This window comes from Diceros bicornis, chromosome 24, assembly GCF_020826845.1.
Source record: "Diceros bicornis minor isolate mBicDic1 chromosome 24, mDicBic1.mat.cur, whole genome shotgun sequence".
Classification (NCBI taxonomy): Eukaryota; Metazoa; Chordata; class Mammalia; order Perissodactyla; family Rhinocerotidae; genus Diceros; species Diceros bicornis.
Window position 1 is genome coordinate 26162695 of NC_080763.1, and position 27626 is coordinate 26190320.

At 40.3% G+C, this 27626-nt stretch overlaps 1 protein-coding gene across 1 annotated transcript in view; it reads left to right on the plus strand.

Annotated features, from left to right (window-relative positions):
• NRXN3 (neurexin 3) overlaps positions 1-27626 on the plus strand; it is a 1476736-nt gene that overhangs the window by 220985 nt on the left and 1228125 nt on the right. The window contains 1 exon segment of the mRNA XM_058567468.1: positions 27223-27245. Coding sequence (XP_058423451.1) covers positions 27223-27245 — 23 coding nt within the window.

Genomic DNA, 27626 nt, shown 5'->3' on the forward strand with positions numbered 1-27626 from the left:
TAAGAGCTGAAGAGTTGAATAGAGCACAAATTCCTGCTGATGAAGGACAGGGCAAACAAAGAATACTTCAGCCATATTGAACAACTCTACTTACATCAGCCAAGAACATCTGGGCATGCCAGGGTAGCAGAAACAGAGCCAACAACACGGTCAAGAAGAAGACACTCAATGACCGACAGCAAAGCAGCAAGTTGCTTGTGCATTGCTTAGAGAAGATGAAGGAGGGGAAAAATCATGACAAGACTATTGGCTTCATTCACAATAATTTATTGAGCTCCTACCATGTGCTAGGACCTGTTCTAGGTGCGAAGGATATTGAAGTAAACCAAATAGACAAAGAAGCTTACATTTTAGCAAAATAGATAGATAATGAACGAATAAATACGTAATACAAAGACACATAGTGCTCAGTGCCAGTAAGAAAAAGAAAGCAGGCAAAGGGAATAGATATTAAAGTTAGAGTAAATATCATTCAAAAGTAGGCTGCTTTAAGATAATAATGATAATTATAACAATAATAATAGTTATTATAATAATTATGAGAATAATTGTAACAAATTCAACTAATATTTATTGAGTACCTACTATGTACCACACGTAGTTCTGGGCAATGGAGATACAATGGTAAGACAAGACAAATTTCCTGATTTCATGGTTCTTTTTTTTTAGGGCAGGAAAAAGACCATAAACAAAGACACAGAAGAAATACATGACATAGTGATACCCAGAGAATTATAATAAGGAGAACTGTTAAAGTGACTGAGAAAGCTAATTTAGTTTAGTTGAGGGAATTCCTCTCCAAGGAGGTAATATTTAAACTGAAATCTGAATAACAAGGAAGAGCCAGTTATGCAGAAAGCATCCTAGGCCAAGTTGGGAGGGCACCAGGGCAAAGGCCCTGGGCTCAGAAATCTGGGAATAGAGATAAGCCCAGTGTAGCTTTATAAACCTCGGGGAACTGGGAGCCTGGTTAGAGTAATTAAGGAGAGAAACAATCTTCTTTCATAGATATGACTTCGAGAGCCAATATAACTCCTAGAAAAATATTTTTCTTTCCAGTTGTATGTTGCCTAGTTCTTCCATCAGAGACAGGTGTAACATTTAAATTGATCAATTTGTAATATGAATTTCTTCCTGTAATTAGTTCTCCTTTCCCCAGCACCCCTGAGAAAATCCAAAATACAGGGCAAGCATTATTATAATAAAATTTTATTAAATAGTATAATTAACACAAATATTGTAGAGCAACGTGCCAAGTGTGTTGACTCAGGTAGTACCTGGGAATTCTTGCTTAATATTAGACTGCAGATCTGTTTCTCTTCCATAACGCCTTAGATACAATGTTTCTTTTCTCGGCTGGTATTGGAGATCTTGGGGTGTACTTTTTCTCTGGATAGCTTCCCAGCTACCCGAACTTTGGAGCAGCCAGGGAAGTGCCCTCAGCCCTCAGTTGTCTGCACTTCCTCTTCCTGGGTGCTGCCATCTCTTTAGCTCCTGTCCAAAGAATACTTTTTGTACCATGGTCTACTCTCCATCTAAGGTACATGCATCACTCAAATCCTCTTTTGTGTCTTTGGGGAGAGCAACGTTCCTTTTGTAGGTTTTCACCATTTTTATCTTTTCTCTATTGCTTTTCCTGTGCTGTCTAGAGAATCACTTCCCATACCATTGGGTTCTCTTTTCCCCAGTTAATCACATAATAGATTCTGTTCACTCATCCTCTACATTTCACACATCTCTAAAGTACCTTTCTATTTACACTGGTTACAGAAATATGTGTGATCAAGGGGATAGATTGTGTTTGCATAGAAATTTACTTATATGTTAAAAATGCAATGAAAATCTTTAATGTAAGTTTACTATATATTTGAAGGTAATGTATATTTATTCTCCAAAATACTCTTAGTAACTTTCACATTATGAATCACTAAACCTTATGCTTCTCCAAAGAGGGAGCACGATTTCTCAAAATAGAGTATTGTTTTTAGAATGAAAATTTAATATGTTTCATGACCAATTCAAATCAGCTTTGAAATTCTACACCATCTCAGCCTTGACCAGGTTTAAAATGCAAATGCTACCCGTAAGGAACAAATGTCTTTTCAATTATTAAAATTGAATTTCAAGATTTGTAATGGTTTCTATGATAAGAATGTTTAAACATATCTGAGAAATAGTTCTTAAATTCTAGTAATAATTAAAAAGGACAAAAGCAGAGACTGGAAGGTGATAATAAGAGCAAAGATTGAGTTATAAAAACTAAAATGTATTTAATTTTCATAGAAGTTCCAAGGCATTGCATGAGAAGCATTAGGGTTGGGTGACAGGCTCACTCTCTCTCTCTCTCTCTCACACACACACACACACAGTTGAGCCAATATGCTTTCTGATCTGTAAGAATTAGGCTCAACTTAGTTACTGAAATTAGAGACAAGATGCTGATCTTAGTTTTGCTTTCTAACTTGGAGAAAGTATCTGAGAAGCCAGAATAATGGTTAAATGGTTTTGATGATCTATAAAATAGGTGTAATGATAGTCAAATGTTTATTGAATTTCTGCTCTGTGCTTTTTGCCCAGAACTCTGCTGTGGATGTGAGAGAGATAAAAAAACTAGAAGATATGGTGTTTGTCCTTGGGAAGTTTACCAGTGAGTTAGAAAGAAAAGTATGGTGTTATATCACACAACTCAAAAACAGTGCACATCATTATACACTTGAGCACTAGGTAGTGCAGTGCATGATAATATAACTATAGGAAAAACTATAGGAATCGACAGAAAGGAATGTTATTAATATTGTGAGGGGCTGACATGGAATGCTTCATGGAGGAGGAGGCGTTTAACTGGACCTGGAGGGAAATGCAGGATTTGGCATCATTTTCTTTTTAGTGTAATGATAATAACTAATTTTTATTATAACAATGATTAGCTGTCTGTCAACTTACAGATTAGAGGATGGAAAAGCATGACAAACCCACAGGGTAACTGTTTTAAAAGTCTTTTTTAAAGAAATCAGAAGGGAGAAAGAAAAAGCCTTTCTAAGAGCCTAGGCTTGGAGGAAAGTGTAGGAGGTACAGAAGAGAATTAATGGGTAATGCTTATCATTTTGTACAAAGTAACCTTGACACAAATGGGGCAATTTAAAGGAGGTAAGTGACTCCCAGCCCACTCACCCAGGTTGATGGAGGAAATAATCATGGGGTTGATGGCAGATTGGAGAAAGAAGACCCAGGGTAGCTTTTCTCCCTCCATTGTGTGTGTTTCTCATCTAGAAGTAGGAAGCTCGTAGCTGAAGGAACGTTTTAGAAACTCAGCCTTTTCTATTTTCAAATCATTTTAACTAAAGTAACTTGATCCAACAACAAATTAGATGCCCCTTTTTTTCCTTCCTCTCTCAAGCTCTATGCAGTGATCTGAACATTGTCATACTACTGACATCCAAGAGGGTGAAGTGATCAAAATCAGTTAGAGAAACCAAAATAATGGTAAATAATTTTTTGGTGACAAAACAGTGTGAGTTACAATAGGTGAGTTAGGGGTGTGACTATCCCAGTGCTTCATGAGTGAGGAAAGTAGTATTGCTTTAAGTGAGTGGTTTTCAACCTTGGCTACACATTAGGATCACCTGGGGAGTTTTAAAAATTACTGATGCCCAGCCCCTCCCTCAACCCCAGAGATATAGTTGGTCTGGAAAGTGGTCTGGCACTGGATTTTCTAAAGCACTGCAGATCATTCTAATGTTCAGCAAAGTTGAGAACCCCGACTCTAAGTGCTAATTTAAATGAATTGCACCTAGACAGCTTGTTGAACCACAGACTGCTGGATCCCACCTCCAGAGTTTCTGATTCATTAGATCTAGGATGGGACCCAAGAATTTGTATTTCTAAATGTCCTCAGGTGATGCTGATGCTGCTGGTCTGAGGACCACACTTTGAGAAATACTGATTCAAGCCAGTCCAGGTTATACTAAACATTTCCTAAAGTTTGGCCCTTGAACTTGCCTGTTAAAATGTAGATTCTGAGTGCCTCCCTCAACCCACTGAATTATAATGCCTGAGAATCTGCAATTTTAAATGAGATTTCCAGGTTTTTATTTTGGACTCTATCACTTGTGAACTAATGTGCAGCTTAATAATTTTGTTTCTTTTGTATCTTGCTCCAAATATTATTTTTACATAAATTGTATGTGAGATCATATGAGGATTTTTATAATTATTTTATGCTATTTTTTATGGGAAAAACTCTATAGCCTGGATTGTATTAAATACTCTGAGGTATTAACAGATAAAACCTGCAGGAAAAGGCTTTATTATGGCGTTTATGGTATTATAACAGACCCATCTGTTCATGCAGTAGGAGCAATTCTAGCTGTATGTGAGATGTTTCACAAGTAACTTTTAAAAGCATGCTTTGCAAGTTCAACATAATTAGGTAATTGCACTCAACACAGGTAGTATAAAGATTGGGAAAGCATATCTCAAATTTTAGAGGCTATTAAAATGACCAAGGCTCCTTGTTAAAAGTTAGACTCCCAAGTCACAGCTCCAGATAGTCTTAATCCTGGGTAGCACTGAGGAATTTCTATTTAACAAAACTAAGTGATTCTGATACAGTAGGTCCAGGAAACTCATTTTAAGAAATAGTGGGTTAGGGACTATGAAAGAGAAAAATTGTTTTCGTAGTTGACCTGTGTGGCTAATAAAGAATTTGCTATATATTGACTATTTTTTTCTCTTTATGTAAGTTAGTGTCCTAAGAGCTAGGTATAAGTGTCAACTAAAATGTTAATGCTCAGGATATAATTTTTACGTGTGTAATATTATTTCCCCTCCTGTCTCTTTCACTCTCATTTAGACATTGTGTAGCTTTGCTTTTTTATCTGTTTCCTATACTATTCTTCCTTTTATAGAGAAAATGGAGGAGACACATGGTTAAAATGAGGACCAGTCAAGTTTGCATTTAGCTGGATTTTCTTCACCTTTATCTCCTCGTCTGTGCCAGCTTATTTTTCTTCCTTCATTTTCCTTATAGTTCTCTGTTCTCTTGTCCATCCCTCCCCACACCAGTCCATGTTCCATCTTCACTTTGGGCTGTTTTTCCTTTGTGACCTCTCTTTCTGGCCATTTCAGTAGGCAGGAAGGGAAAGAAGGTCACCGGAGACCTTGTCAATCTGCGATTCTCTCCCCAGGAGTGGGTGTTAGTGGCAGACTAGTAAGCCAGAAGAAGAAAAACCCACACAAGTCTTCCATGACATCTTGGTTTATGAGTGCAGGGTTAATAGAGCCAAATAACCCAAAACTCAGGGTTCATATATGAAAGGGAGACAGGCCTGGGAGAAAACTATACAACAATCAACATTTTGTTATTGAGTAATAGTCTCTGTGCAGGGAAACCCTGTGCAAAATGAATCTTACCTGATTTACAATATGGCTGGCCATTCTCACCAAGTTAACTTGCAGCTGTTTTTGCTCACAGTGGATACGATGGGATTATTTCTTTTTCTTTCATGTTTCAGACTTCCGTCATCCCCACCTGCTAAAATATTAGCTTTCACTGCAGAATTATCTCCCAGTCAGAAGGAAGGAAAGACCTAGTAAAGGAGGAACTTGTATGGATTCTGGTGATGATTGAGGTGTGGCAGCAAGGTCTTTTGTGGTTGGCTCATCTGTTGTCATGGAAACCCACCACAGTGGTAAAGCCCAGGCAAAGTCTGAGGGTGCTGACCATCAAAATAGATGATTTTAATGTGTTCTGAATTGCACAGACAGGAGGAGAAGTGATATGTATTCTTTACATGTTTTTTCTTCCACTGGGTTGCCCTCAACCTGTAAAAGAGGTTTAGAGCTTAGTTAGTTAAAGCTCCTCTCTCTATCTTTGTATTTTTTGCTCTCCCTCTTGAGGCCACTGCTAAAGTGGAATTGCCAAATCTGAACTGGGACAAAAAGCAGAGGGTGGACACAAACAGATTCCATATAAATCCCTACTGGGAGGTGGGGAAGAGAGAGACTCCCAAAGACTAAGATAGCTATTTTGTTAAAATGTACCCTTGTGCACACACACATGCACGCACACACCCACAGAGAAGAGAGAGAGCCAAGAGATATCATAGAGAATGAACTGGAGTGATCAGGCTCTAAGGTGGATAAAGGGAAGAGTGAGGAAAAAGGCTAGAGAAGGGACAATTTGAGGGAGAGAAAATAGTCACACGGAGAAAGTAACCTTAGAGATGTCTGTCTTAGCCAGAAGAATACTGGAAACTTTTCTGCAGAGAAAAATTGTAGGAATGTTCTGTTCAGGTTGCTGCCACCAACAGAAGGGGGATTTCCTCCTAGAGCCTTCAGAGACATCTGATATTTTGCTCGTCCCGCCTCTAAACTCATGACTCTTATATTACAGTATTCTTTTAGGAAATATTTGTTTCTTGAGCTTCCCTTTTTTTTTTTTTAAGGTATCTCCCCCACCCATTTTTTCTCTAGAGCCTGAATAGCTTGAGTAAGATATATTATCTATGTAAACAAGATGATAAAGTGATTTCTTGTATCAAGGATTCAATCAAAGGTTAAGTTAAGCTCCATGAAAATGGAGAAACTACATATTGTAAAATCCTAATAGAAGTTACGATTTTAAAAAGTTTTGAGTTTTGACCAAAGAGCTTATTCCATCTTCTGCAAATCCAAAACTTTGGATGCATTTATATCAGTGAACTACTGTTTCTTTTCCCAAACTCCAAAGTTCAAATAGCTGGTTTACTCTTGTTGATTGGTATTGTTTCCATTTTATAAATCAGGAAACCGAGGCTATTCACAGTTATTATATATGATTTGTCTAACTGTTATTTGTATACTTGCTTGTCATTCCTCTGATTTGCCTCATTGAGGCAGAAAATGAACCTTGCTAATTCTTGGCTCTCCTATATGCACCAGACTATGCCTATGTCATAATAGAGGCTTGATAAATATTGTCAAACTAGATTGTATGTTTGGTTTGAGTCCACCAAAGGAGACAATGAAATAACTGGGGCTGGACCTTCCCCTCTCTCCCAAGCTTCTTGAATTGCAATCAGGACATAACATAGTGTAAGCCCTCAATAAATACCTGTCAATGGGTTGACTGATTCAACACTCTATTATATTCTTTAGTGCTTGTCCCACGTGCTCCAACGGTGACTTTAGACCTTACTGATCTGATTAGTCATATTTTTAGACTTGATCTTTCTCTTTTGACAAAAAGAATAAACAATACGACTACAAGCATAGTGACCTTCTGGATTTGTTCCTGTGAATAACCTTGAGATAGTGTGAATGAAGCTTCTTAACTTTTTAAAGGACAAGTGTGAGAGTGACAGGCTTGATAATCAGTCAGCATGGCCCTTTCACTCCTTTTAATGTCACTTCTCATGCTTTGCATTGGTCCCTAATCAGTCTAGACTGTTATTCTGATTTAGATGTTACCTTACTCTCCTTTTCTAGGTCATTTGGGTCTTTGTCTCTCTTTGATTACCTACCTCTCTGCCTCCATCTCTAGCTTCTTAGACCCCTTCTCATCTCCCCATAGGTTTATTTATTTTTTTAAGTTCTTAATGTGCTAAGTCCTATTTTCCAGTCCCTGTTACAAAGGACATTTCCCATGACCCTAAAGAAGACTGAGCTCCCTAAGAGACAGTGAATTAGTAATCATAAAAATGGCCATGTCCAGACTTTGGCTTAAGCAAAAGAACCTGAACGTATCTAGAACCCCTTCTATGTGACTATGTCTAAACCTTTAGCAGGAAAGTTACATTTACAGTTAACCTGCTGCTTAACTTGTTGGGAATGAATTAGTGACTCTCTTAAATTCCTCTCTATTTCATGTTTCTAGAAGTTGGTTCCATGTCACAGCCAAGGTTTTCTTATTGCCTTCAGCATGGAGACTTAGCGCTTTGGAAAGGATGGGCTAGAGCTTTCTGCCAACTGCATGTCATTGGTGAAGCCAAGAGAGAATCCAACAAGTCAACTAATAATAACCTTTGCTATTTAAACTATGTTCTCTACTTTCCAAAACTTGGCTCTAGTTATACTTTTTAAAAAATTCTACCAAGGTATTCAATTCACAACGGGAAACTCAAGGCCCAGAGAAGTATGGATTGCCAAGGATGTAAACTAAATTATGGCAGTTTTAGCTCATGACTTCTGTTAGCTAAATTGCCAAGCGGATTTTCCAGTGCAAGCCTCCTTTTGAGAAAAGGCCAAGTCACTCTTTAATATGAACCAAGCATGCTCTTTGACAACCCCCACCCCCTAAAAAAACCATCATGAAAGTAGATTTCTGTTTGGATTCGCTAGGCAGAATTATTAACGCAGGTAGAATGCCAGGAATGCAGAGTGTTAATACAACTGCTGAATAATACACTAGTGCCACAGAGTTTAATAATAGATAATAATAAATAATACAGTTGGGGAATTATGTAATTCAGTTATAGAGTAAATGACAGGGGAAATGCACACCATTCGTAGAAGAGAGTTTCTGATGGGAACACTTAGGTGTTCAATTTAACTCGCCTCTTCAGCCTTTTAGTCTACCCTTTTGAGAGTTTTGGCAGGACATTCAGAAATGTGCCAAGTTGGGGCTTTGAGTTTGTGTGGTTAAGCTGCAAGTTTCAGTGGCTGAGCCGGAAAGTATGAGTTGTGCTCCTGAGGCTCTTATCAGCTAATCCTCTTAATGTATTTATTACTTCCCTCCGTGTCATGACTGGATATCTTCCTTTAGCAAGGGGAGATGTATCCAAGGTTGGCCATTCTCTCCCATCACCACTGTTTGTAAATCACCTCATGGAAGGGGGTGGTACCGGAACATTGAGCTTGAAGGTGGGAAGAGGCTGGGAGTGGGGGTGTGGGTTGAGAGTAGTGACAGGAGGTGAAAGGTGTAGTCACAGCCATGGTTCAGCGAGCACACCAATGAGCCGGTGTGTGCTTCTCTTTCTTCATCTGCACTAGAGAAAGCCAGCTGCTGATCACTATTAAACCTGTATTCTTTCCCTAGGAGAATGGGATATTTCCCCTCTCACTCTTTCAAAAGAAGATAAAAAGCAGGGGGTGGGGAATTAATTAACGTCAGTAAATGAAGCATGGGGTGCTTGTCTGGATATGATAATGACTGTGAATTAGTGCAGAAGAAATGGAATGGTATAGAAAATGAACTGTACTGGCACAGTGCTTTGGGATGAACTCAGTCACCCCTGTAATGCATTAACTCTTCCCTTGCCTCATCATTTGTCCTGTCTCTCCATTACTCTGGGCCAACCCTCCCCCACCACAGAGTCTCAGGGCTACAGTATTATAGCCTGAGGTTCCCAAAGGGAGCCCAGCCTCCAGGAGAGACAGGGCCAGCTGATGATGGCATACTTTTAGAATGTATATAAAAGAACTCCATGTCTACTTATTAGATTAATGAAACCACACCAAGAAGAAGCAATTGCTGAGTGTTTCCTGGTTAGGGAGACTGCAAAATGATTCAAGAAGACAGTAGGCCAGCTGGAGGAAAGAAAAGGGAGTAGTTGCTCAAAATAAGTTGTTCCCTCTCGGTCATAGCCAAGGTTTACTAATCAATTACTGTCAATAACTGATCTCCACCCCTCTATACTTTTTCACATGTGCCTCGGGCTATATGTCTTTTGAAATGTCTTCAGATAAATCCAACAAACATACATTGACTGGATATTGCCTGTGTATAAGGCTCTGTGGGGTGGACAGAGATGAATAAGGCATATTCCACATTCAAGGAGTTTTCTCCTCAAGGTCCTGGCATGGTGCTTGATATGTAGTAAACACTCAACAAATTGTTGCTATCATTAGTTTCATTCCATTGAATTTAATCCATATTGAATTTTCCTTTGGGGACAGAAAGTTTCAGAGGTTCAGAGAGCCCTTGGTCACTTTCTTTACTTTCTGTTTCTTTTTCTCTTTCTCTGCTTTAAAGTTCTTGGCACACTGGTAAAATGAAGAAATGCAGAAACATAATTACAATAACCTTTAAATGTTAACATTTAAGAAATTATTTGCTGTTAACGCAAAAACCCAATGTAGTATAGTCACAAAATATGAATCACTGAATTTAGAAATGGTATTAATTCATAAGACACTTTAGACAGGTGGCCCAGGAATGGAACTCCAGTTTAGAATTGTTTGTTGACATTTTACATCTTTTTGTATCCTCATTAGTGGTGGCTCTATATGCAGACTCATTTGGAAGTGATACTAAAAGACTGAATTTTATCACATATGGTATTTTTTTAAATATACTACAGAACAACAAAAAGAGAGTGTTAGAGGAAACCACAGTGATAATAATGGCTGAAGCTGAGCGATAGGCTTATGGTGATTCTTACTACTTTTGTGAATGCTTGAACATTGCTGTAATAAAACCAATTTTAAAGGATAAATGTTGAGGGGTCCTCCTGTTGGGAGACCTTGGGAGGTCTGTGAACCATTTCTTAAGAGGCCAACTTGTAGCCTGAACAGGTGTACACAATGCCTCATTCAGTCTTTGCTTTTGCTTTTTTTTTTGATCTGTTGATGTAGGAGGCAAATGTAGAGATACTTCCACCTGGGAACAATGGTTCTCCCAGAGCAAAGCAGACTCCATTTAGTGAGTAGATTTGTTAAGCCTCTTGATGGCCTCCCTCTGCCCTCTGGCCATGGTAGAAGAGATGCTCCTGAGAGTCTGGACTTGTCTGGTGGGAGGATAGCCTTAAGGAAAGAAAGAAAATAGGATCACAAATGAGATCCCCATATCTGTTTTTTTTCCTTTTCCTCCCTAGCTTATTAAAGATAGCTACACCACATAAACTCTATGTGCATCTATGCCTGTGAGCTTTTGTGGTCTTGTCTATTAGAGGGTGATGTCAGGGGCTATAATCATCTGCATTAATGATTTATCTGGGTACAAGAAGGCTCATAAAAGTGGGTGGGGCTTTGGTTATAGTCAAGAGAAGAGCCATTCATGGGCCATTCAGATTCTGTTTCATTTTACCACTGAATAGAAGGCCTTCTGCATGCAAACCTAGTGAAGGAATTCACAATTTGGCTGGGACCCACTAGAGTCTATATGCTGACTAGTTTCTACAGATGCCTAAGAGCAAATTGAAGTCTGTAGGTCCCCATAGGTTGAATTTTGATAATCTTCCTTTTCCAGTCACTTCCATGGTCTGGCTGACCTTCTGAATGTATCCACTATTGCCTGGCTTTAGACTTATGATGTAAACTTTTTTTTTTCTTACTAAACTTCTAAAATTTTTGTTATTTGGCTTCTCAAATGAATTCTTTATTCAGGAGGAATCTGGTTGATATTTTTGGAGCATGATTAAATCAGTTCCAATTCCACTCTGAAGAATTCCTTTTGCTACACAAGTGTTCTTGTGTCGTGCCAACTCTTGGGCAGGCCAGGGCAGCTTCCTGGGTGTTCAGAACACTGGCTGCCTTTGGGTTATAGCTTCGTCTCTGGACCAAGCTAATGGAATAAAGATGCCAAGGGGCTGCTTGTCCTAGTAGATGTTTTTGTCCTTTTGGCCTACAAAAGATTTATTCTTAAACCTAAAGAATAATAACTTGATAGACACGAGGTAATTTTTGTCCAGATTCCAAAATACAAGAGAATACAGGCAAATACCTGTATTTACTTCACAAATACCCTGTCTACTTCACAAGGTGTATTAGTGTGCTAGGGCTGCCATAACAAAATACCACAGACTGGGTGGCTTAAACAACAGAAATTCATTTTCTTGCACTTCTGGAGGCTAGAAGTCCAAGATCGAGATGTCCGTAGGTTTGGTTTCTTCTGAGGCCTCTGTTCTTGGCTTGCAGATGGCTACCTTCTTGCGGTGTCCTCACATGGCCTTTCCTCTGTGTGCATCCCTTTTGTCTCTTTGTGCATTCAGATTTCCTCTTCTATTAAGGACATCAGTCATATTGGATTAGAGCCTATCCTAATGGCCTCATTTTAACTGAATCACCTCTTTCAAGGCCATTTCTGCAAATGCAGCTGCATTATGAATTGCTGGGGGTTAGGGCTTCAACGTATGAATTTTGGAGGGATCCAATTCACAGGGTGACACAGGGTGAGACATATCTTTAAAGAAAAAAAACAACAATTGATCCCCATGGCCTAAAACTCTGCTCTGCATTCTGGAGACTCCTTCAGAAGGGTGTACTGCATTTGGGTGTACTTATAACATCTTAGAAACAGGAAATTAATTTACAGAACTGCTTTTACAATAACAGTCAAAAAGGTGAGCAAAAAGAGTTATGGATCTATAAACTTTTGTCTTATTCTGGTGTTTTAGAGGGCAGCATCAGTAGCATTATCAACAAACTGTGGAGGCAGAAGGGGAGTTGGGAGTAGGATGACAAAGAGTCAGAAGTTGAGGGAAAACTGTCCTGTCAGTTTGAGGAAGGGAGGGGAGACAAGAGAAGAAAGAAAGGTGAGAGAGACAGCGAGAGAAAGAGAGAGAAAAGGAAATTAAGATAGAACAGGGAGGAAGATGGAGAAGGAGGAGGGAGGGAAGGAGAAGGAAAAAAGAGTGATGGAGGGAAAGATAGAGGATAGAAATTAGCGTAGCATGCACTTACCATGGGTTGAAAAAGTGAGTTCATGCATTTCCTTCTCCTAGAAGACCCAGCTCCTTCCTGAGGGTGAAGCGAGTACATCAGATAAATGCAAAGAGGAGTGGAAGCTGAACGGTGGCCCTGGAAAGGAAGGGCTTAGGCACTGAGGTTTGGTGTGGATAGCTGAGGACCGTCCAACATTAATGAGCACAAATGTGTGCGCAGGCTGAAAACGTCTCTCCAGGGACTGTGATGACTCAAGCTTCGTTGGTGCCATTGGAAACCACGAATGAGAAAATAACTGACTTGCTCTCTCAGGCAATCTGCTTTATGGACCTGAAGCTCTTAGTTGCTGCCAGGCCATCCATCTCCCCTGTGCCTCTGTGAGATGTTCTTGAAACTGAACCTGACGCTGTCCTCTTTGCCAAAGTGCTTGGCATTGGCCTTTACTTTTTCCCGAATTCTGAGATGGGGACAGCCTGGTTAATGTGAGTGTGCCCTGTGGATGTGCAGTTTAGGGACAACAATGGAAAAGTATATCGTGCACACCTAGGGACACGCACGCAGAGGATATTTTTGCTCATTGCTCTCTGTGGGCACTACCACCTTCTTGAAGGCCTTCACCCTTTTGGTTTTATGATTTCCAGGCCTCCTCCTTGAACCTTAGAGTTTAGCCTCAGGCTAAGCTGCAGCAGAGGCTTCATCTATTCTCGGAAAGAACCCTTCCCACGGTAAACAAATTACATTGACAGACAAATGCAGGATTAGGTGAGGAGATTTGTGAGACAACGGGATTTGGGGAGCTCAAGCCAGCAAACGTCAGGATTAGGCTGAGAGGGAAGGATTCAGGTGGGGTGGGAGGCTACAGAGAAATCTGCAGCACTACGAGGCCGTGTCTGAGATGAGGCAGGGAGGTGAGATGAGGGAGAGCAGTTTCTAAGATGCCACACGGGCTCTCCGTTTGAAGCTGCCGGGGATGTCTACGCTTTCAGATAAGGCTATTTGGCTTTAGACAAGACATCTGGCTTAACGGAGCCTCAATTTCACCTTCTGCCCCTTGAGCATCCTCCTCACCCTACTTACTTCACAGGTTGGCTTTGAAAACAAAATCATGTGGGAAAAATATTCTGAAAGCACCAAAGAGCCATAAAACATATTATTATTACTCTTTTTATGTTGCTCTACCAATGTATGAATCTTTCCTACAGCAGCTGTGCTGTGTGCTTGTTTCTATGCCCCCATGTCCTGCCCGGTTGAATATCTCTAGTGGTGGGGAGCTTACCATTGCCTTTAAGGCAGGTCATCTTTTTTTACATTTATTTATAATTTTTAGAAAAAAATTTGTGTTGAGCCCGAATCTGCCTAATAATAATAATAATAATAATAAGCTAACACTCATGTAGTGCTCACTCTGCACCACGCCCCTTCTAGGTACTTTACATATATTAATATTTGTTACATTTATTCCTCTTAGCAACCCTGTAAGGCGGGTACTGCTGTTATTCCAATTTTACATATGACAAAACGGAGGCACAGAGAAGTTAGGTGACTTATCCTAGGTCACATGGCTATAATTTTTACCCACTGGTCCTTGTTTTTCTATCCATAGTCGACCCATAGTATTGGAAGACCACTATTTTGGCTTTTCTCAGTCTTCTCTTTGCCCGACTACCCTTCACTCTCCCTTCCTGTCTTCTGTACATGCCTCTTCTTAAAGTGTTGTTCCCAAGGAAGGACCTGTTCTCCAAGAGTGCTTTGAGCTATCCAGAGAAGAGCTGCATAAAAGCTGGGTCTCCTTGAGCCTGGTGCTGTTGGTTTGCTAGGAGATTTGGGGAGGGGGTAAGATAAGGAAGAAAGGATGTTTTCAAGCTGGGCGCCACTGGAAAGTGGTTGGATGGCATGTGCTGGTCCATTGGCCCCAGCTGCCACATGGTGGGGATTGGGATCAGCTGTGACCTAATTATGAGTCTCATAAACTGGCATTGTGTCCTTCATTTTCCAGCTCATTGACCACCCAGAGGGGGAGGGAAAATGGATGAGATTCTGGTCAGTCCTTCCTGCCGCTACCATGTGGCCAAGGTCACAGGCCAGTGATGTCCAGAGGTAGTTAAGGGGGTAGGCTCTTTGTTGTCCTCTCTGAATGAAGCTGGTAGAGAATAAAGCAGAGCAAAAGGAAGATCAGCAGACATTCAAGCCTCACAAAAGCTCCTTGAATTGGAATGTCTTCTCATGTCCATTATATAGAGACAGGAATTCCTGATTTGGTATTCTGTGATTGTCAAGATAGCAAATTAATATGGCCTATGCTCATACAACTACATAGATGTAAATATACATACATGAAACTATCAATATCTGGTATTTATCATGTATTTGATGATTCTTTGGGAACAAAGACTGAGTTGGAAATGTGCTAAGTATACAGTTTTATACTGCCAGAGAGCCCTAACTACTCACCCCAAACGAAACACATACACCCTACATCACATAAGTGTGTCCTATTCAAACTGCTTTCTCCTCTCGAAAGATAGCATCCATGAATCACTCAGTGAAGTCGATAGAATTCTCAGTTGGGAATGTGTCTGATAAAGTTTCCTCCTTTGTCGCCTTTAAAAAAAATTAGTAATTCTCTCTCAAATCCTATCATGGGAGCCCTAGCCCTAATAGGATGTTGCAGAAAGAATGTGGGCTTTGGGACCACACAGGTGCTGGATTCAAATTCTGCCTCTGCCCCTTACTATTTGGGCAATGTTGACCCTGGGCAAGTTACTTACCTCTCCAAGTCTCTGTTTCTCTATTGGTCAAAATTGGGAATAAATAATAAGAACCCTGCAAGACCGTTTTATATTTAGGATTAAAGGAGATAGATAGTATACATTGCATACATTATAGAAGGTCTATCACATAGTAAAAGCTTAAGAAAAGAGAAATTCCTTCCCCCTTCCACTTATCCAAGGTGTAGAGCATGAGATGGGTGGGTGGCTGTGCAGTGGGAAGATTTCTTAGTGCAAAGATCCCCAGATTTTTGATACTAGGAACCAAATTAGGAATGCTAAGATTTTTGTTAAATATTTTAAAAACAACTGCCATCTATTAACATCATTTCATAAAAGATAAGACGTTAACATCCCTGAAGCAAAGAACTCAGCCTACCTCAAAGGGGTGTGAAAATTAAATAAGGTTATGCATATAAAGTACTTAATATATTGGCATTTAGTAAACACTTAAAAAGTGCTAGGTATTGTGTTTAGGTGTGTTAGTTTTAGTATTGGTGTAGTATAAATATTATTAAAACAAGTGGAAATTCCCTAACACAACGTTTTTACATACAAATATACCATTTCAACCCCCCCTCAATATGCGGCTACTTACAGACATACCCCAACTCCATCCAGGAGGTGCTAGACATAAATGCCCACAGGGGCTGGGTGGATAATGTCATTGAGTAATGTAGACGGTGTGTAAGAAAACTCTGGCGTGGTGTCAGTCTATCTTCTGTCCTCTACTGTTGATTTAGACATGGATTTAAGATCTCAATAATCATAAGATGCAACATTTATAATGATGAAGAAGAATATCATCTTGTTATATATCCAAGAATATGTTTGTATGTAGGTATAACTTAACCAAGTATAAAAATTAGTTTAGAAAACCTGTATGGATTGACTCATCTTAATTATTACATTTCTACCCTCTGGTTCTGTCTTTATGTATATCCGTGGCCAGTTCTGGTTCTGCACAAAGTCTTTAAAGGGAAGGACCCTCTCAGATGGTGCTTACAGAACCAAAGGATACTTAGAGAGTGACAGGGAACTGCTTCAAATAGTTGGCCTTCATAAATTTACCAATGTTCTAGGGATGCTGTTCATTTTATGTCCCACTCCATCTCCCAGCCACTCCAAGCTTTTACAGACTATCTTCTGACCACCTGATTAGGAATTAGTCAGGAGAAATTCCACATGCATCTCATCTTTGGATGACCCTCTTTGGAGGAAAGCTGTGGCTCTCCCTCCTGCTGGTAGGAATGGAGTCAGCCTTATGTAGGGAGAACATCTTGGAAGGGCAGACAGTTGACGCTTAGAGGTGAAACGACTCAGTTTTGTAGTAAAATGGATTTTTAAAAAATTTCAACACCCCCAACCCCAGTACATTCCAAATTGTGGCAAAATAAATGCAAACAAAAAATAAGAACCCAAATCAAACCAGAGTAATCTGAAAACAAAACCTACTTAAGATCGAGATTTATTATCCCAGAATTTAAAGATAGTGCCCATGTGGATTGAAATAAAAATGCTGAAATGACTTCTCAGCCTGTGGAACTGTCCTTTTCTAAATGGAAGATGCCTACAAATGAAGTAGAAGGATAATGCTTTTTTCTTTTGCTCGTTCTCCGAGGAGATGGATCTCAGTGTTTGTGTCCCTTAGTCCTGGCTATTTTGAAGAGACTGCTGCCAGGAGAGTCACTTAGCACGTGTGTGGAAACCTAGTTTCCATCTATAGTAGAGATCCTTTCCAGTGACCTATGCTTTTTGAGATATCATTGACATCGATGGTTAAAACCAACCTTCACGTTGCTGTTGCTATGAGAAAGACATTATGCTTAGGTAGCCAGGTAGTAGTCCAACACTGGTTTTTGGGAGGTGGTTTTCAACCATTCTTTAATTCAGTTGGAAGCAAGGTCAGAAGAAATGTTCAACTCCTAATCACTTAGAGACCTATATCCAGCCTGTTTGGCTGCATGGGTAAAGGGAGTGAGACCACATTGACTTGGAAGAAGCCTTCCAGAGATTTTTTAAAATTTCTCTTCTTCAAACTTAATGATAAGGGAGTAGGCCAAAAATGTTCAAGTCACCAGACTTGGGGTTTCAGAGATGGATGGTTTAACTGTAACCTTAAGTAAGGGTTGGAGTGGGGGAAGAAGGCCATAGAATCGGTGTCTGTAGCCCCTGAAAGAATATTTGCAGCCCCACAAGCGGACTCCTTGACTATTTAGGTATACTTCTCTTCTCTATCTAGAGCCAACCCAATAAAATAGATGGTTCCTGCCCTGAGATGCAGATAGAGATATCTCCGGGCTACCATATGTATTTATTCTTAAGTGCATGAATAAATCACCACCCAGGTAAAGCAACTGAATTGCTATTAAAAATTAACATAGATTTTTTGTTTTCTGTCATCCCCATCATTTTCCCTTTAATGAAATAACAGTCTGGAATACTACCTAATAGTCTGAGGTACTTCTGAGGGCGAGGTGTATTTTATCAATTCTTTAACTTAATCAGACTAGCCTCTTTGCATGGGGTTCCAGCTCTTTCAAATAAGTTGCTCCTTAGTAAAAGAAGAATAGATTGATCCATAGATTATGGAAGCATTTGCCTAGCAGGCTTCTTTTCAAAAGCTCAGATACCCTTTCTGAGGAGCCTGGCATTCCCTGAAAAACACATTTCTTGCTCTTTTTTCTGTGGCCTCCTCTTTATTTTGTCAAAAATTGTGTGTATTTGTGTATGTATATGCGTGTGTGTGTTAGGGGAAAGTTGAACGTTAGTACACACTTGAGATGTCATTATAGTTTCTCCTGTCAATTTTCATTCCAGTTCTACTGGAATGAGCAAAATTGACAACCTCTAGACACCCACAAGGAGCCTTTAGAGCTGACTCTGGAGTGAAGTACATAATGGTTGCTAATTTTACTTGTGAGGAAGATAACTAAAAGATTTAAATGCTGAATTAAAGGATGATCTCTTGCTCTCCAAAGCCAGGTACATAGATCCCAATGTATTTATACGTCAATATAACTCAATAGCAACATTGAGTTGTTTATACCATGTGTGTCCGAACAGGAAAAGCAGAAGAGAGGTAGCATTGATTGAACACCTACTGTGTGTCAGGGTTTCTACCTGTTATCTTAGTTAATTTCAATGAGCAAGAAAACAGTGTTTCCACCAAACTGCAACAAAAACTACAAATCTTAGAGTTTCTTTAGTGACACTGATGAGTCTTCTCAGAGAATAATTGAAAGAGCTCTTGATTTCTCACATCAGAGACTAGGAACAAGCCCTTAATGGGAGATCTGCTGTTTGGGGGTCATTTTGATGCTCTCTGGGGGAAAAGGCAACCAGTGAATGCTTTAAGGTTCCCACAACTTACCCCTCACCCCTCTGAGGGTGACTGTTTACCCAATCCCTGACTGGCATTATTGCTGTGGGCCCCTTGTTGCCCACCCCATCAGCCTGGGCAGACTCTTTTCCCAAAGAACCTTGTATGATTACAAGTCAGCCATCGCTAGTAATTAGACCATCCACTGCATCTACCCATCCTAATACTTTCCTCACTTCTGCCTCAGCACTGTGTTTTACTCCCGTTTACTGATACCACAGTCTAACAAGAGTAGCACATCGATTACAGGAGTTGTGAAGGCTTGAGCTCTCAAAGCTCAAGCAAATGGAGGGACAAGAAACTGATACAATTTCCACTAATGACCTGGATTGAGTCTCCAGGCATTGCCTAGGTATTTAAATTTTATTATGAATTTTTTTTTTATGTTGTGGGGCAGAATGCCAGGATACCAGCTATTGTAGCCTCTTCAACATTATACATTATTATCTAGAGGGAAAACTACCTCCTCAGATGATAGTTGAAATAGGAAAAAAAAAAAAAAAGTCAGCCTCCAAAATTTCCTCAGGTTTTGATTAATACAATTGTAGATTTTTAAAATATTTGTTTCAATTTGGGATTTTTCCCCATGTGTTTTGGAGTTTTGAGGTGAAATATTTTCTTCTGAATTTGGGGGACCACTTCTCTAAGAATGGAGAATTCAAGTAGGTGATTTTCTTTTCTTTCCTTGAAAATCTAAACTGCATTCATTTATTCAACAAATATTTATTGAGTCTCTGCTATGTGCCAGACACTGTTTTAGGAGCCCAGAATACACCAATGAACAAAAAGAGAAAAACTATATTTTTGTATGTGTGTAGAGCTTACATTTGGGTAGAGGGAGGGAGAGGCAATAAAAAATAAACATTACAAGTAATTTACTTTTATAATACGTTATATGGTGATAAGCACTATGGAAAAAGACAAAGCATATCAGGTTAAGTGGATGGGAATGCTGGATAGATGGAGAAGGAGGCACAAAGATGAGGGAGTTAGCCGTGTAGATATTTGGGGAAGACAAGGCCAACGCATCTGAGGTGGAGTGAAGAAGGGACAGAGTTAACTACTGGGAGCCAGAGCATATAGGGCCTTTTTGGCCATTGAAGGGACTTGAGCTTTTACTGTGAGTTGACATGGAGAGCCATTACAGAGTCTTGAGTGGATGACTAACATGAGGTGACTTGGGTTTTAAGATGCTTGCTTTGGCTTCTGTGTTCTTAATGTACCCCAAACAGATTTCATGCCCCATGATTCCAGTTTTCTATGTGCTATTATGTCATTATTTACTGCAAAGCAGGTCTCACTGACTGTGGCACTGAGCGAGTGTCTGTTCATTCCTGATGAGGTGTTGTAGCATCTAGATCCACCTACTGTTCACTCTGAAGTTCCTTATGCCAAATTTTCTTGGTAAAATGCAAGAGTGTACGGTGCCTAGGAAAAGGACAGTGGAAAAGGACAGTAGAAAAGGTAATACGTTTTCCCCCTGACCATGAGGTTTGATTACCTTTGTCATTATTTCCAGCCAATACAGCCACAGACATAATTAGTGGTTATACAATTATGCAAGCACATTGTCTGAGGCCTCATTACCCCTTAACTCATAAATCTGCCTTGCCATCTTTCCATGACCCTCTTAAAGAATGCACCTACCCACCACCTACATAATGAAAGAAGCCACAAGCCCCAGCCTTGGAGGAATTGTATTGATTTGTAAGAAGAGAGAAGCTATCGCTTGCTGTTTTCACGAACCTGGAAATAGACACTGGATTTTATCTGCCACTCTGTTTCCTTTTGTGGATCTACATAGTAAATCCATTTATCTGTCCATTCATCCATTCATCCATCTGCCCATTCATCCATCTGCCCATCCATCCATCCATCCATCCACCCATCCATCCATCCATCCATCCATCCATCCATCCATCCATGCAATCATTCCTTCATCCAACCATCTGTCCACCCATCTGTCTATCTGTCCATCCATCCATCTGTCCAATTTCTATTTATTAAGCGACAATTTTGTGCCAGACACCCTACTGGGGAGTCAGTATATTTTACGGTTAGATGCATGGACTATAGCCTCAAACTACCTGGAATTGAATACTGCCCATTACTTTAGCTATAGAACCTTGGGGTAAGTTATATTATTTGAGCCTCAGTTTCCTCATTTATAGCGTGAGAACAATAATCAAACATGTATCATAGAGTTGTTATTAGGATCACAAAGTTAATTGATCCAAAGCCCTTTCCTTTTGTTCTAGAGGAAGAGTTTTAGCAGCTCAAGTTTACATTCAATATCTCTCCTTTCCCTTTTTCATCAGTTCTTTCCTTACCAGTTCATCCAGCAACCTATCAAGGACCCAGCACATGTGAAGTGTGAAGGAGAGAGTTGGGATTTTTGTGAGAACTGGGAGCTGTGGATGCATCCCTAACACCTAGTCCAGTGCTTGGCACATGCATGGTACCCAGTATACATTTCATGGAATGAAGGCAAGTCCCTGCCCTTGAGAGTGTTCAGTGTGTCTGCAGAAGGCCAGCGCCAGATGGGAGTGTCACTGGGGCTGCCAGCCAAAGACAGAAAGCAGAGTAGGAACAATTGAGCACAGGCAGAGAGAGATGATCCTCCAGCTGCTTCTGCCGGCCTGGAAATTTAAAGCAATTTCTTCCTGTGTCTGGCTCTTTTGTTCTCTGGTTTGATTTCTGTCTTTGTGTCAATGACTTGTCTGACGTTTCTGGGACTCTGTCCTGATACACAGTCCAGGCAGGTGGGGATCCCAGTGGGGAACTATGTATGTCTCTGTGTATTTTCCAGAAAGAGTTTAACCTTGGACAAGCAGGCACATTTTTTGACTTTAGGGTATGTTTGATATATCTCTATGTCATTCCTCCACAGACTTGGTTGGGGTAAGGTAATAAGTGTTTGGCTTACAGAACTTGTAGCTTTGAAGATACAGTGGTGGTGCTTACATTTCCACTTGCTCTGACCCATCTTAGTGCAAAGGTATGGGAAAACCTCTAGAAAAATGTCACATTTAAGGGGATAATCACAGTGGTGACTTAAGTGCATTTCAGAAGCATGTGTAAATTAAATGTGGGGAACTCTGGAGCCAGACTGCCTGGGTTCAAATCATGGCTCTATCTTTTACTGGTCATGTAACCATGGGCAAAGTTGTTAGCTTCTCTGCCTTAGTTTTATTGCTGTAAAATGGTTATAATAATTATAACCTACCTCACTGGATATTTGCGAGGATTAAATGAAACAATATTTTTAAAGTACTTAAGTTCTAGTCTCATAATAAGTATTCAATAAATGTTTGCTATTATTTCTTTTCCTCCTCCTTCTCCGCCCTCCTCTTTTTCTTCTTCTTTTAGTAGTACCACTAGTACTATTTAGAATCATGTTATTATGAAGATTCAATTAGATAATGTTCTTGAAGGTAGATAATTGCCTAACACAGTGCCTGGCACAGATAAGTGCTCAACAAATGCTAGTTTTCTTTCATATGGGCCTCTAAGGTTCATCCTTAAAGTCTCAGAGACTTTCTCGTCATTTTTCCCAAACCTAATGCAATATATTCAAATTTCTGGTGCAAAGAAGAATCTCAATTCAATTGAAAAACTGCTTCCCACTGCTCCCTGGGATAGAACACAGAAGAGGTACTTGTTCATAACTCTTTATGACTTTGTGTTAAATGAAAATTATAACTGTGTGAATTAGTTGTCTTTTGCTGTTTCACACATTACCACAAACTTAGCAGCCTAAAACATCACACATTTATTATCTCACCATTTCTGAGAGTCAGGAACCTGGGCACAGCTCGATTGGGTCCTTTGCTTAGGGTCTCTCACAGGTTGCAATAAAGGTTTCAGCCAGGGCTAGGGTCTCATCTGAAGGCATGACTGTAGAAGGATCTGCTTCCAAGCTCACACAGTCGTTGGTACAATTTTATTTCTGGAGTGTTGTTGAATTAGAGGTCTCAGTTCCTAGCTGGCTATTAGCCAGAGGCTGTTGTCAGTTCCTTGCCATATGGGCTTCCCCACCATGGCAGTTTGCTTCATCAAAACTAGCAAGAGAGAGAGAGAAGAGTCTGCTAACAAGATGCAAGGTGAATCTTGGGTAATCACAGAAGTGCCATCCCATCACCTTTGCCATATTCTACTAGTTAGAAGTCACTAGTTCTGCCCACACTCAAAAGGAGGAGATTATACAATGGTGTAAATACCAAGAGGTGGGGACCATTGGGGACCATTTTAGTTTGTCTGCCATAGCAGGCCTGACCTCTTAGTTGTCTTTCAGATGCTTTATTTTGCTTAACTTTAGTTAGTTAGTTTGTTTTTACCTCAGTCCACAGAATCCAGTTTATCAGAGCAGGTCTAAGTAGTATAGCCATGCTTCAATTTTCCTGCAGAGTTCTGGAAACTTTAAGTTTTTCAGAAACTTATAGTTTTGCTTTACTTTTTTTTCTCTCCTGTAAATAGAAACCCATCTTTCCATTAATGAACACTGTAATTCCAGGGATGCTTTGTCTTCGTTCTGATTGATTGTCAGTGGGCAGTAGATCCTAACAAAGAGAACAGTTTTAAGGTTCTTTTTCTTCTCAGCCTCTCTGTTAAGTGGTTAATGCTCTGGAAGCAAGTACCTGGGGGTGCTAGGGGAGCTCCTATTTAAAGCAACACTTTGTAAAGAGAAGCTGCCTTCCACAGTGATAAAGTGAGGATGGTTAGCCCCTACTTTATCTGTTTAGTAAATCTGGATATTTGGATCTTCAGGGTTTTTTTCCCACCAATGGGCAAGCTGAGAGAAAAGTAGGATAGTATTCCATGAGATCTGGCTGGGAAAGGCTTTCTCTACCTCCTCTTAGGATTCAAAGGGAAGACAGCTACAGAGGAACATGGTTGCAGGTTGATAGAGATGCCAGGAAAAGCTCCCTTATAATTGTTTCCATTCAAATGATTCTAGTCAGTGCTATTTAGACTGAAATGAGGAGTCATTCACTCATTTTATCTATTCAGCAAATATTTTTTGAGCATTTTCTATGATCCAGCTACTGTGCTAGGTGGTGGGGTTATAATAAGATATATTCTAAGTTTTTAAAGACTTATTTGCTCAAATATTATCCTCCAAATCTTTATTCTGTTTCTCATTACCATTAATGGGAGTGTGTAGCTCTATTTTTTCATTCTTTTTGGAGGCTAGAGGATGCAGGCAAATGCAGATGATCAAGCCTCTTTTATTGCCCCACTCCCAGTTTATTCTCTCTCCCTTTCTTTTACTTACCACATGGTCCTTCTACAAAGGCAGGATATATTATCTATGGCTGCATAACAAATTATCCCAGAACTTACTTAGCAGCTGAAAACAACATGTGTTATTTCACAGTTTCTGTGGGTTAGGAACCCAGGCATGCCTTCGCTGGGTCCTCTGCTCAGGGTTTCTCCCACAAGACTGTAATCAAGGTGTTGACCAGGGCTGCAGTCATCTCTAGGGTTGACTGGGGAAAGTTCTGCTTCTAAGCTCACTCATGTGGTTGTTGGCAAGATTCAGTCCCTTGCACGTTGGTGGACTGAGGGCCTCAGTTCTTCATTGGCTTTGCCAGGGGCTTCCCTCATTGCCTTACTATATGGACCTCTCTCTAGGGCAGCTCATAATAGGGCACCTTGCTTTATCTGAGAGAACAGGTGAAAAAAGCCACAGAGTGTGAACAAGACAGAAACTACAGTCTTTTGTAACCTAAACTGGGAAGTCATATCCCATGACTTTCATTGTATTCTATTCATTAAAAGCTATTCACTAGATCTAAAAAAGTGGAGAGAATTACACTCTGGCATGCATACTAGGAGGCAGGGATCATTGGGAGCCATTTTAGAAGTTGTCTACCATGGGCAAGGGGATTTTTCAATTCTAGAAGGTAGTTGATATGAAGAAGCTTAAGACATGATAAATTACCCATGAGCTACCCCTTTTCCATTCATAATTGTCAGTCCTTTTCTTATTTTCTGTGGTGTCAGCACAGATAGAGACGGACAGAGAGACAGACAGACATGTGGTTGAGGGTGAGATGCCAAAGTAAGAATATTGTTTTTTACAAAGAATTATCCAATACTAAATCTGGAAAGGGCATTAGAGGGCCTTATGCAAATGAAGAAACTGGCAGAGAGATCTTTTGTGTAGTCCCCCCAGGATCCATCATACCTGCCAAAACAAGACTGAACATTGGATCTCCAAGGAGATCCACAAAGGCCCAGAGGCATTTTCCCAAAGATGATCTCCTTCTTCCCGTCCCTGTCAGAGCCTCACAGGAGATCGTATGACCAGCATTTCCCATCTACTTCCCCCAGCACAGGAACACCTGCCATGTTGAAAGGCTTACTCAGGAGCCTTGTCATCTGCCTGCTACCTTTCTAGCAATGCCTTCGTAACATAGGTTGACTGTGCTTTATGCCTAGAAAAGAAATCATGTTTAGGATAAATGTTAGTTTATGTAATTAACGTATCTGCTACACTTGGGTCAATAAATTTTATCAGTCATCTCCAGGGCAGACTGCCTTCCAGGAGCCACTAGGTCTGGGGCTATGGGCTGAGCATGCTGGGTAATAAGGCTGCTTACCCAACACAGTCCAATAGTCTATGAATATTCTTTTCCGTATTTGAATAGCAATAGCTGAAAAATGCATAAGAGCTTGATGAATGAATTTTACATTTATTATTTACACTTTTTTTTTTTTTGAGCAGCAGCCTGCCTGTCAAAAATGTCAGCTTTTGCTTTCTGTTTATAATCTAAATGGACCGAGTTGTGCCTCAGCTACTCTAATATGACACTAGCTACTTAGGGCAATTGCAAGAAATGGTACCCAAGGGTTAAACTCCCTTGTCTTTCCATTTGTTTTGAGATGCTGTTGGAAATCTTGAACTACTCAAACAGAGAGGAGAAGACAGAGGGTGAATGACTATAGGATGGTTGGGGAAGAATGGAGCATCGGTGGTTGGGTCCTCCCAAGAACTCTCTTCCATGGTCTGACACAATGAGACTCTGTCCAGTGTGAATTTTTGTAATTTCCAAACTCTATATGTATTTGTGAAGGAGCTCTGTTTTCACATCAGACGATATCTAAGGTTAAATAATGTACCAAAGGAGCTGTAGTTACTTGGAAAGGGAATAGTGTCATTTTATTTTCTATTTATTGTCTGGCAGAAATGTGAGGATGGGTAAATGTGTATTGGTGACTTAATAGAGCTTACCTGGCTCTGTTTATTTAGTTAATGGCAAGTCTTGGCATATTAAAATAGTACCTGCAGGCAAAACATTAAATTGAATGTTTGCTCCCCTTTAGGTTATTTTTTAAAAGCTAGTCTTAGAAATGGTAAAATAAAACAAGGCTTGGTTGATAACAAGATGATGGGATTTGTGGCCAGATGCAAATCAAGGAGACCAGGAAGAACAGGCCAGGAAAGCAGCAGATAACAGGTGAGTATCCCAGAAGCCCGCAGATCCTTACAGGCAATAGGCAGAGGCCCTTCATCCTTACAGGAGAGGACAGATGCCTGCCCTCAGGGACGTCTGGCAGGGATCTAAGACATGGACTGGGAATTCAGTCTTTGGAGAGGACCAGCGTGGGGCAGGCCTAAAGCAACAACTTGTGGTCTGGGCAAGCCAGGGAAGGATGATAAGATATGAGGTACAAGGGCTTGGACAGGTCAGGACCACAATCAGAGCAGGATCAGGATTAAGGCTATGGGTCTTGAACTTCTTTTCTTCTCCCTGACCAGAGACAAGCCTTGTCCCAGGTCTTGGGACAGGGCTAAGCCCGAGGTGGGTTTTATGCGACACCAAACAAAGGGAGGAGGTCATTCTAGAGTCACCATATGTCCTGGTTTCTCTAGGACAGGCCCACTTTATATCCGCTATTCCAGTGTAATAATTAATAATGCTCCCCTTTCACTTAAAAGCGAATGGTTTGGATGACAAATTACACAGTGACCCTAAAAATTTCCCAAAATGTGTTCCACAGAAAATCTATTTTGCAGAATGTTACCCAGAAGCCACAAAAGCAGAGTTCTCTGGTCACGTAAATATGGAAAACCTGGAATTAACTGGAATTAAATAGGATTCTTGACTGCAGGACTTCTCACTGCCTTTATATGCTAGTATGTAGTATGAATCTCCAGGAAGGGATAGGGTTCTTAATTTCCCACTCTGAGTTGACTATTGGTACACTTTGGTACCCCTGAGACTACCATTCTATGGGACTCACTTTGGGGAACTCCAGTTAACTGAATATGAAGTCATAGAGGGAGGCGGATCATCATTCATCACGTACTAGGGTGCTCAGCGAAGTCAGCAGCCATTGGTTAAATAAATAATTACTTGAGAGAGTAAGTGCAGACTCTGCCAAAGTCTTCCAATTTGCTGATTATTGACTGGCATTAGCAGTGTTATATGTGTTATATGTGACTAGTTGGAATAACAATCTGAAGAATGACTAGTTCTCAAGCTCTGTGGCAAAACCACTTACTAGTTAGGACATGGAAAGGAAGAGAATTTTCTCTGTTTAGTCTTTCATTGTTTGGTGTCTTTAAAGGAGAGGTTAACAAGGAGATAATGGGTCAGCCGGTGCGTGCGTGTTTGTATCTCTGTGTGTGGGGAGGGGGTCTTAGGAAATATGTATTTTTAACCAGCATTCCAGGTAATTCTGATATGGGTGGCCCTGAAACCATGTGTTGAGAATCATTTCCTAGGAGTTCTGCTGAGGGACCCTTTTGGTGATAAAACACCACAGTGATCCTTCCTTTAATTATGGGAGTCCTCTGATAGGGTGGCCACTGTCCTGATATTTGCTGAGTTCCCACTATGTGCCACATGCTATGCTATGTGCTTTCTACATGCATGTACTTAACA